At 39.4% G+C, this 12,157-nt stretch overlaps 1 protein-coding gene across 1 annotated transcript in view; it reads right to left on the bottom strand.

Moving 5' to 3' along the window:
• Positions 1-7,217, bottom strand: part of EYS (eyes shut homolog) — a 530,119-nt gene extending 522,902 nt beyond the window's left edge. The window contains exon 1 of the mRNA XM_072035108.1: positions 7,088-7,217. Within this exon, the coding sequence (XP_071891209.1) occupies positions 7,088-7,168 (81 nt within the window). The 5' untranslated portion in view covers positions 7,169-7,217. The remainder of the gene's footprint in view (positions 1-7,087) is intronic.
• Between the last annotated feature and the right edge of the window lie 4,940 nt (positions 7,218-12,157).

Below are 12,157 nucleotides of genomic sequence, written 5' to 3'. Positions count from 1 at the left end.
AGCATAAACAGGAATGCTCTAGCTCAGTGGTGATAGTACCTTATAGATTGATGTCCAGGTGTTGTGAAAGCAGTATTTTTGACATTAAATGAATAAAACTTTTCAGCAGCATGTATATCCACCTCTAAACAACATATTACAGGACGCTTTCATCACACTGCAACACTATCAAATTGTAATCACACTCCAGTATTACCCCCAGGCCCAAAATTATCTGGTGGCTACAAGCAATAGGGTGTTTGACATCATTTCACAGAAGTGAAGAGCATAAAGCATTTTCCTATGTTCTTAAAAAAGAACAGGTGAACATCTGCTGAATTGAATATTAATTAGAGATGGGCAGCAAGGCAAACACTTCCATTCAGCATAAGTTTTAATTGCTTCTTTAGCAACATGCTTACTTCTAACAAGGCTTCTTTCTACCAAAAGTTAGAAAATGCTTTAATGGTAAGCATGACTAATGCACGTTATTTCATTACTTGCTAAACACTGAAATAGGCTTCAGGGTAGATTTTAAAGCCTATTAAATTCCATGTAAATTGGAAACCATTATAAATAAACAGCAGTTTTTTTTTTTTTTTTTAGAAGCTGACTGCATAAATAAGCTACCATAGCATGATGATCAAATGTATAATGTACCAGGCTTGCAGCATCCATGCTTCCTATGGCACAGAACACAGGCTTTATTTCCCAGTTAAATTAAGGCATTTTGACAATTATGAAATCTGTCACTTCTTAGTATATGAAAATAAGACAAAAATAATTGCCTGAGAGCAAGCTGGACAACTGAGTTCAACATATACTGTTCAGTCAACTACAGATTAAGTTAAAAAAATAAATTAACATTTTGTCCTTTGTGTTTTATACAGGCAAGGCTATTCCATGCAACAAAATAATATTAGGAAGATTGAATACACAGTTTGCAGCTTATAAGTGTAATTTAGTTTACTGTTACTGTTCTGTATGCCTAAACTCAGGCTCAAGACCTGTAAAATCTCCTCCATGAAGAGAGAATAAAATTGGCAACATGCATCTAAGAAGTGTGAAATATTAGAAGTGACAGTTAATCAAAGGTTAAAATAGAAGATGAAAAAATCTTGTTAAGTAAAATAAGTAGTAAGAAAATACTGAGATGAACTCAGAAAATTTTCTGGATATTCTGGCAAGGAAAAGAAGAAAAAACATTTATACAGACTACATTATTAGCCCACATGTTTATATTTTCTATTACATCACAGCCACATCCAAATTAGCTGTTAAATATTGTAATTAATTGGAAATTTTTTCTGTGATTTCCTCTATTCCCTGAATAATTATCACCAGAATGAAAACATATTAGAAAGAGATGCTACAAATGCAAAAATGGAGACTTAATCCATATTCACAAGTAACTATTAGGCATTTAAAACTGTTCTATTGTCAGGTTACACTTTCACATAAATCAGGAGTGTGAGATAATGATTTTACCATCATCATTTCCAGAAACCTCTTCCAGAAACAGATTACAAGATCTAAAGTGAAAGGATGCTGCCAACAACTCTGTTTAGAAAGCAGCAGTTTTTAGTGAAACCATGAAAAAAACATTTATGAATCGCCTACTGAATTCTCTACTTTGCAAGTTTATTTCTCACTATATTAGGATTGTCACATTAAGAACAAACCATTACTCACATATGTATCCCATGCACAGGTGCTGTATACTTAAACTAGAAAATGTTACTTACTATCTGTGTATTGTTGTTTACATTAACTGAAGATGTCACATTACAGTAAATATAAGTATAAATAGATTAGATAGATATTAATAGATAAAATAGGCTGCAGAAAAAGACCTGGGGCCTCTCATGGGCATAAAGTCAACCAAGCCAGCAACATGCCCCAGCAAGGATGCTGGTGGCAGAAGGCAGCCTGGGCTGCTGCAGAAGGAGCACTGCCCACAGGAGGGAAGTGACCCTGGTGAGGCCTCACCTGCAGCGCTGTGTCCAGCTCTGGTTCCCCAGCACAACATGGGCACACTGGAGAGGCCAGCAAAGGGCCACCAAGATGATCAGGGAACTGGAGCATCTCTCAGATCAGGCAAGGCTGCGAGAAGAGGGGCTGTCAGTCAGGACAGTGTGCACTGAACATAGGATGACAAGAAGCTATGTTGTGTATGCAGCAAATCATGCAACGGGCTGGAGGAATAGGATTCAATTCCTATTTATGTATTTATTCCCCTTTATTTATTGTAGCTATGAACTACTATCCACGCTAGACAGATTAAAATAAATGGTACCTTTCAGTTCCTCCACATCATCTCTTGCTTGCTCACTAAAGAACACAGTAAATGTGCTAAGTGATACCTGAACAAATCCCCAAACTGTTTTTTTTAGATCAGTTTTTCCTCATACAGTATATATAGCACATTAGTTATGAGAAAAGTAGGTTTACTTGCTATACAGAGCCAAAGCCTGTAATTTTTTATGATCTCTCGCATACATACCCAGAACCATATATGCTCACTAGCATATCTTCACCCAATTAACTGTGTGGGTGGTTAAGAAAGCATTATTTGAGAATATTTGCATATTTTCCCTTCTCTAACACTGTAAATGAAGAATTAATCATTTTCTTAAGCCTTAGTCTATGTTATTTTACTGGAAAATGGCAAATGAACATCTGGCAAATCGAAACTACAATGAAAAAGGTTCATCACACACAACAAGCATCTGAATTATGAGCATGCTGATCTTCAAGCCTGTACTTTGCACGTGTAGGTGGAGAAGAGTTTAACAGAGCTACACTGCAAATATTTTTTCCTAGAGAAGAATTTGAAAAAATCACTTTTGAAGGGCATTTTTGGGGGGGTGTTACCGTAGTTTATTTCTTGGCAATCAGAAAGGATAAAAAATGTTGCCTGGAAACAGAGAGACGCAAGTGGAAATGCAGAAATCTCAATTTCTTCTCCATGTTCTGAGCTCTTATGTCAGACTATGCTTCCTGTGGTGCACCTCTTTTTCCATTAAGGAAAATCAGGAAGAGCGTATCATAGGATTGCTCACCACTGCCACATACTGGGAGATGTTCTCCAGCAAAAAATCCCAAATTCGCCTTTGAGATTTTTTTCTCCCTGAAAAACGATGATATTTTTGCCTCTACAGAAAATGATTCATCACAAAATTCTGTTCTGTTGGACGCATTTTTTCCTAGAGAACACCTTCACACAACTTAACTTTCAGTGCTAACAGTAGTCCATTTAACCTTGTGAAATAAACATGAATGTAAAAACAAGCATCTGTGAAAATCGTATTCGCAATTGCTCTTAATCATACTGAGCTCCTAACATTATTTAGGCAGTCTTTTCTGTTGATGTAAAGGTTTTCAACAAATTGCTACTTTCAGGCTTCACTTGTAAGTAATTATTGATTTAACCATTTATAGAACCACACTTACACACTGGCTAACAAAACTAGGTTTTTCCCTCATTTTTCATTATGACATTGTTTTTATTATGCAAGCCTTCATATATTTATCCTAAATAAATTAGCTTATTTAATCAAAAACAAAAGCCAACAAAAGAACAGAACATCTTCAGTTGGTTTAACCCTTACTTTAACCTTTAGTAGAAAACCAATTAAAACAAGACCTGTGCAGAGTAAAGTCCCAGTAATTACACTACCTGCCACTTTCACAATAATGAATTTACCTGTTCCTCACAGTGTGTAGGAACAGTGATTTTATTTATAGTGCTGCTCTACAAGAAAAAAATCTGACTTGTGAGATCAGAAAAAAAGTCTGCAATTGGCCTTGTTCTTTCCTAGTGTTAAAGGCACACGTGACTTAGTTCACAGATTAAGTCAGATCATTCACTTCATGGAAAAGAAATATTTTGGGGGTAAGTGCAATATGGTTTGAAATAAAAGCATTTAAATTAACTGGATAAACAATTGTAACTAATACAAGACTAAAATGAAAAGTAAATACAAAGGACAGATTCAAAAGTGTAGAAAAACCACAAAAGGTCTGTTTTCTAGACTGTACTACAACAACTGAATCACTCAGGTAGAACCTACACAATTACAAAGCCGAAGTGATTTTTGCACTAACCACTGCAAAACAAGAAATATTAAGTTCAATACATTAATACTAAACACTCTCTACTGAGGTTGAGATAGCAATGTGGATTTTTAGAAGCTAATCCACTACTTTAATTCATACATTCTTCCCCAAACTGACAAGTCAAAAATGCTAACCAGTATACTTACTTGTCCTTCCAAATCTACTTATCTTCTGTACCCTGAGTTATTATAAATTATACATTATCTGATATTAATGATAAAACAGTGATCCTTTTATTTAAATTTTAAGCAAGGCTTACAGAAGAAACAAAGAACATTTTTAATTTGCTTATCTCTCCAGCCTTCTGAATTATTAATCATTTAAATTAGCAAGACAGTATATTTAAAACAGCTAGTACAGGCTGTTTTGATCAACTGTAACCTGTTCTTGCCTTGCAGTGCAAGACTGTTACATTTCTGTAGAGCAAACAAACACATGTGAAGGTACAGTATTTTTTTTCCTGTCAATAGAACACCAGTAGCAAACAGAGGCTTACATTTTCATTTAATGTGTCCTCCAAGTTAAAATACATCTTGTTTCTAGACATACTGCGTATTTACAACTCTAACTACACTGTACTATAATTTGTGACCACCAGGAAAATTACCTTAAATAGGAATACTAGTTATTTGCACTGCACGCCTTCATATACAACCATTTCATTGAACAGTGGCTTTATAATAAATTCATTATCATCATTGCCTTCAACACTGAACATTTTAAAGCAAGACTTTTGTAAAATGGATACTTCTCTGAAAGTATAGGGTTTTTGAAATTAAATCATGACCAATAAGACTTCAAGTTACTTTAGATTTCACATTGCTATCAGAAACAACTGAGTTATCAGCTGTGCCTTTAATTATTCCATCACCACACAGATAGGAGAGTTCTCATGGTGCAACTCAAATTGTGATGGGGTTAGGTTTGCTTTTTTTTTGTGGAGATTTATCTGCAACATAGCTTTTACTCATTGATACAGGTTTTCTATTTCAGAGAAAATAGGGAATAATTTTTACCAAATTGGGAATGACTCTTCTGAGGAATTTTTTTTTTAATTATTTTCAGAAATACAGTTCTAAATACTCTTACTGTAACCATATTAGAATTAATTTTATAGTAACAAACCAAGTCTTATATAATGAATAACTGATACATTTTTGTCTCTATTTTCTAACCTCCGCCATTCATCCTTTTCATACCCTTCTTCCATTCTTCTAGAGAGAGTACTTACTAGAAGAAATGTGTCAAAGAGACCACCTTCAAGGTGACAAGTACTGAACAGCAAAGGAAAACTAATGAGAAACAACCGTATGTTATTCAAGCAAAATAAACCAAACAGCTACTCCAGACAGTGACAGACATTTGAATAGCAGGGTTTGATCAGTGCATTTGGTTTGACATTTACCTCAATTTTTCAATGAATAATTAAAGGTCATAAACACACTCCTAGTATGCAGAAACAACTTGACTCATTTAAGGCTTCTCTGGAACTTTTCCATTCGCCCCTAGATCTCTGGTTCAGGGATAGCTATGGGAGTTAAACAGGGTATTGCACAGGGGTAGCCTATACCCTGGCAGACAGAAATAATGCTTTGCTTCTACATTTCAAATTTGGTGTTGCTGCTAGTAGCTTTTTTATTTAAAGTATGGCCAAATAATAAAACACATACTGTTTTCCCCAAAACTGCACTATCATACCTGCATATAATAGCTGATTCAAACATAGATTTTTAACATACAACCATTACCATCTCAGGACATTTCATACATCACCAAGTCCCATTCTTGCCAACATCAGACTCAAAAATAGGGGAAGGCTAAAGAAACTGGCTGTTCTAAAGATACTTCAGCCAAATTTTCTTAGAAGCATTGATACCTTCACAGGATTATTTGATGTCAACTCTTCTCTTTTGAAATTTCACTCATCTCTACTTTAAATTCATAGATCATTTCAGTACAAATAAATCATATTATACGTTCATGTGGTGTCTCTATCATATCTAAGAGGTGCCAAGTTTAGGCAATTTCTGCAATAAATTTTATCAATCTAATCTAATATTATCATTGGGAAGAATAAGGAGGTTTCAAAGTCCTACACAAACTTTAAGTGATATTATTCCCCAAACTAAAAGCCACAAGACACAAGGATAAGCTCTGGTGATGAATATAAGATGGCTGACAAACCAGCTCAGCCGCACAAAGGACATTTACTTATAATATAGCAACAAGGAACCTATGAAAAATTAAGTATGAGGAGTATGAAAAAAGAATAAATGAGTGCCGTGAGTTAAAAATGTGGGAACAAAAATGCTGTTTTGGCACAGTTACATTGTTTAAAGCGAAGGGATGTGTTATTGGGGTATACTTGTAGTGATAAGAAAGCTTAACAGATGACCTTGTAAAGTGCAGACAACTGGACTCCCTAGAGCAACTAGGCAAAAATCAGGGTGTAAAGTCAGATAAGTGAAGAAGAATTACTGCCTCAAAGAGTAACGAAGTCAAAAGAAATATGAAAATAACAGGCCAGCAACAGAAAGCCATGTATTTTCTGCAAAGCATCAGATGAGTGGTAAACCTGGATTACCCAGTCAGCAGGGAAACAGGGGAGGGTCCCATCCTTCAAAAAAAAAAAAAGTATATAAACTGTGTTATGGAACTATTGGGTGTGCTCCTGCTTGTGGGTTGCCCACTATTGCAATCATGAGTAAGATTGGTACTTCACTGAGATTCTCACCTGAGCCCATGTTATTGGCTACACAGAATTGCATATAAAAACACACAGACATGCATACACCAAGAAACAAAATAAAAAAAAATAAAAAAAACCAAAAAAACACTCAGGCTTCCCTTGACCAAATAAGAGCCAATCAGCCTCAGTTAGTTACAGCCTTCTTAATTTAAATCAAGTTCTTCAGAAATTCAGCTTCCAGTCCAAGTCTCCTAAACTAAAATCACACACCAGTCAAGCAGTAACTCTGCACTTTAGTACCTCACAGCAGTCCTGAATCGCCTCTGGTTCCTCCCGGCAGGATCCACTTGTTGGTCTCCTCCCGGCCAGCAACACCGCCATGCGGCAGCGCAGCCCAGCACACACCCAACTCCCCACCGACCGCCTGCTGCAAATGGCCATACACGTGTCCCGCGGAGAACTTTCTAGGGTGGGGGGGCGGGAATGCCTGAGCAGTGACAGCCAATCGCCAGGCACCACGGGAAATTCAGCCAATCAAAACCGAGGATTCGCTGTGACTGACAGGGGTTGGCAGCAATCTGCGAGGGTGGTGGTTGAAGTGTGTGAGGGTTCCACAGGGGATGACGGGACCCAGTCCAGCCCCGCCGCCATGACCAGGCCCTGCTGTACCTGTACCACCTCCTTCTGTCCGTCCTGTACTGCCCCTGCCCCTCCCGCTTCTTTCCAGTCTGTCCCAGCTCTTGATGAGGGACATTTGCCCTGGCCTGCTCAGCTTCTCTCCCAGTCTGCCTCTGTGGAAGGCAGGGAACCATTGTTACTCATTAACATTAAAAACACACCTATGTCTAAAAGTATTTCAGAGTTTGAGCCCATTAAGTCCTCACGCTGCCGCTTCAGTCCCATTTGGCCCGAAGTCTGAGTGCTCCTTTCCTCAGCAGATTGTGCTGGTGACTGGAAGCAGCCCTCCCCAGGCCAGAGCCTGCAAGGGTGTATTTTCAAATAAAATGGGTGGTGCTAGTACAAGGCTATTAGTATGCAAATGAAGATGCAAAGCACAAAATATGAAGTAGTAGGAAATCACAAAATTGCACAAACACAGATATAAATGAGGTGTGCATTGGAAGTCAGGTGTCTGGAAGAATATATTCACGTTCAGGGGTTACATTTGCAATTCATAGGGCATAATTGTGCTGGTGTTCTTTGCCTTTTTAATTGGATCAACAAGCACAGGAGTCCAAAACCTGGTGGAAACTCCCCCATGTATTTAGCTCATACAAACAGTTGATTGTTAATGACCTGATAAGATCGTGCGTGCCTTTATGAGGAAGCCCAGCATCTTTTTTGCTGGGACTTTTGTCATTCGGAGCCCAGGACTTCAGCCTCTTCAGTGCCTTGGTTTCTGCCCTCAGACAGGTCACGTTCCCCAAGAGGAGAATCTGAGTGTCCCTGGACTCTGAGTCACTAAAGGCAGCAAAATTTTATCCCAGAACAAAACATAACACAACACAGCACTGCAGTTACTTGTATGTGATACACAGCCTCCGCATCGCAAACTAAACCTCAATGCTCTTTTCATTGTTTCTTCACCCACAGTCTTTCATTACCAAAACTAAGAGTACTTGGTTCTCTGATAATGTACAACTGAAGTTGGTTCACACACTAACGACTTGGAAGAGTCTGTTTAGTCACCTTGTGATATCTGTATTCATAAGTTAAAAGATAGTAGTAGTTTCTGATTTGTTACAGGAATCAGTGCTTTCTGGGAAAGGCACAAATTCTGGCCACTGGTTTTATTTGTTATCTAACTGTTGTAGTTTAGCCCCAGCAGGCAGCTCAGCCCCACACAGCTGTTTGCTCCCTCTCCCTGGGTGGGATATGGGAGAGAACTGGAAAGGTAAAAGTGCAAGCGCTCATGGGCTAAGACAAAGACAGTTTACTAGGTAAAGCAAAAGCCATGCACACAGGCAAAGTAGAACAAGGAGTTTGTTCGCTACTTCCCAGCTGATCAGCCACTTCCAGGAAAACAGGGCTCATCACATATAACAGTTTCTTGTGAAGACGAACACCATCTCTTAAAACACAACCCCCTTCCTCCTATTGCTGAGCATGACACCACCTGGTGTGGGACATCCCTTTGGCCAGCCTAGCCAGCTGTCCTGGCTTTGTCCCCTCCGGTGCCCCCCCAGCCTCCTTGCTGGCAGGGCAGCAACAGGAGCCAGAGCCTTTGGCTCTGTGTAAGCACTGCTCTACAACAGCAAAACATTGGTGTCTTATCACCACTATTTTCATCAAAAATCCAAAACACAGTATCCTGTGAGCCTCTACAAAGAAATAAGTTAGAGCCAAGTGCAAGAATTAGAGTCAAATTCTTTTACTGAAAAATCAGAGTAATCAGCATGATTTTTTCTAAAAATTGTACGTCAACTAGAATATGAATAAAGATGATATAGAACAGGATGCAAACGTGAATACTGAGATACATGTTAACTAGCTAATGTTTGTCACAATTTTAAAGTTACATTTTACTACAAGAAAGAGAGAAAAACAAAAGGGAACTGCAAAAATTGCAGGCACATTAGATAAACTGAGCGTTAGCATTGTAACTAACCCCTGTGGTAGTTTCACACTAATGGGAAGCTAGATTTTACCACACTGCTATCTCACTCCTCCTTCTCAAAAGAACAAGTGGAGGAACTATGATGGAAAAAAAAAAAGGCTGATGGGTTGACAGAAGGATGGGGGAGATCCTGCACCAATTGCTGTCATGGGAAAAACAGACTCAGCATAAAGAACTTTAATTTATTTTATTGCCCATTGCTAATACCAAACTGGAGAAGTGAGAACTAAAAACACCTTCCCCCTCCCATCCACACTCTTCATTCTGAACAGCACAGGGTAACAGGGAAAGGGGCCTGCTGTTGATCCCTGATGCTTCCTCTCTGACGCTCCTTCACGGTCACTCTCTGCCCCTGCTCCACATGGGGTCCCTCCCATGGGATGCTGTCCTTCCCTAAATGAGCCTGCGGGGCTCAGCCATGAGGCTGCCCACAGGCAGCAGTTCTTCAAGAACTGCTCCCACATGGCTCCATACCACAGGGTCCATCCCCCAGGAGCAAACTGCTCCAGCACGGGTCCCCCACATGTGGGCGGCAGCTCCCCCCAGACTCCCTGCTCCTACGTGGGCTCCTCTCCACGGGCTGCCGCTCTGGCCTGGGGACTGCTCCTGTGGGGGCTCTCCATGGGCTGCAGCCTCCTCCAAGCCACATCCACCTGCTCCACCAGGGGCTCCTCCACCCATGGGGGGGCTGCAGCATGGAGATCTGCTCCATGTGGGACCCATGGGCTGCAGGGGGACAGCCTGCTCCACCAGGGGCCTCTCCATAGGCCGCAGGGAAACTTTTGCTGTGTGCCTGGAGCATCTCCTGCCCTCCTGCTGCAGTGACCTTGGGGGCTGCAAAGCTGGTTCTCTCTTATTTCTCACTCCTCTCTCCCAGCTGCTGTTGTGCAGCAGTATTTTTTTTCCCTTCCTTCAATCCACACTCCAAGAGGCCCTCCCAGTGTTGCTCCCTGGCTTGGCTCTGGCCAGTGCAGGGTCTGTTTTGGAGTCAGCTGGAGCTGGCTCTGATCTGACACTGGGGCAGCTGCTGGGCTCTGCTCACAGAGGCCACTCCCGCAGCTCCCTGCTACAAAAACCTTGTCATGGAAGCCCAATAGAACCCCAAATGTTTTTAGAAACTTTTTCCAGTCCTGTTTTTTTCCCCCTCTCTTCATTTGCATGTGTTTGTCTTTGTTGTGAAAATCAGAACACGACTTTATAGCAGCAGTAGCTCCAGATTTAATAACCCATTTCTCTTTTTCTTAAAAAAATGCAAGTTAATTCCAGATTACTACCATATAAAAGTACTATTAAGGAAGAATTTTCATTATAAAAAATATATACAGATAAGAGAAAACGGAATAGCAATGTTCTTACAATAAAGTCCTTAACTAATACTCTACATTCAAGTGTCAACTATCTTCGCCCATTTTTCTGTTTTCTTAACACCTAGTTGAAATGAATTTTAATAGAACTTGGGATGAAACAATAAAACCTTCAATAATTTGTGCTGCAATTAGACTCCACTGTGACCTTATGAAAATTACGCTTTATGAAATTATGACCTCAGATTTTATGATTCTATCCATATTTGGTATGGTAGAGGTTAACAACTCTTTGCCTGTTAGCTCATATTTCGTCTGAGAGAAAGAAAAGGCTCTTCTATTTGATAGCAGCAAATTTAAAGACTTTTATTCTAATCTTGTAAGGCAGTAAAAATATTTAATCTTAGCTATAATTTCTTCTGTCTCATTTCCACTCCCTGGGAGAGCTTGATGTTATTAAGGGAAATTTTCTGTAATTAGCATGTTGTGGGATTTCCTGGAGTTTGTTTCTTCTTCCTGTAATGAAGTTCTGTTTTTGAATATTGATGGTGCTTGCTTACACAACTTCTGGATGCACCACACCTTTTACAAGCACTGCAAACACCAAACACATTCTCCTTATTAAATCTATTACAATTTATGACACTGGTGCATGAATAGGGCTTTTCTTCCTTCTTGGGATTTCAGCAGCATTTCAACGTGCAATCTCACCAACAAGCCACAGAAAGATTATTGTATCTGAAATTTGCTTAAAAATCAATGACATTTCTTCTTTTTCTACCTGTGTAGGTACAGCTGTGTGATCATTTGGCCACTGACTCTTGTTTTCCATTTCTTCTGTCCTTTCTCTCCCCACTCTAATGGAGAATGAATCCCATCCTTTTATTTTGCTTATGAAATCCTGTATAGGCCTCCTGAGGAACTGGGTGAAGTTACGGACTTGTACAGCCATTGCAGCTAATGCAAGGTTTGTAAAAGTTGCTATTAGACACTAAACAAACAAACAAAAAATGGATTGTAAGACTGATGGGGAATATGAAGAGATGGTGGACTCCAAACCTAAAATTATGCTCTGGTTATCTTAACGACCTAGGGAGCATTAAAAGAGGATAAACAGTAGCAAAATAGGAAGGGAGAGCTAGATAGGGAACTAAAGCAATGAGAGCATAAAAGGACATAATCTCTTACTAAGCAATTTGTGTAGTATTTGTAGATCTTTCACAAATCTGATTTTGATAATACTCTGATAATGAATTGAATTATGAAATGAGGGATGCTGTGGAGAAACAAGTGTACTGCAGGTGGGAGAAAAAGGCTGTGAGAGCCCTGTGAGAACTCTGGACATAAGAGGTCATCATAATATATCACTCACTGGTCTTCTGAGGCCCATAAACTTAGGACCATGGTTTGTCAAGACACAAATGCAAGATCCCCACTCTCCCTTTTTCA

This window comes from Anas platyrhynchos, chromosome 3 (assembly GCF_047663525.1).
Source record: "Anas platyrhynchos isolate ZD024472 breed Pekin duck chromosome 3, IASCAAS_PekinDuck_T2T, whole genome shotgun sequence".
In the NCBI taxonomy this organism is placed as follows: Eukaryota; Metazoa; Chordata; class Aves; order Anseriformes; family Anatidae; genus Anas; species Anas platyrhynchos.
The sequence above is the reverse complement of the archived record's forward strand: the minus strand, read 5'-3'. Positions and strand labels throughout refer to the sequence as shown.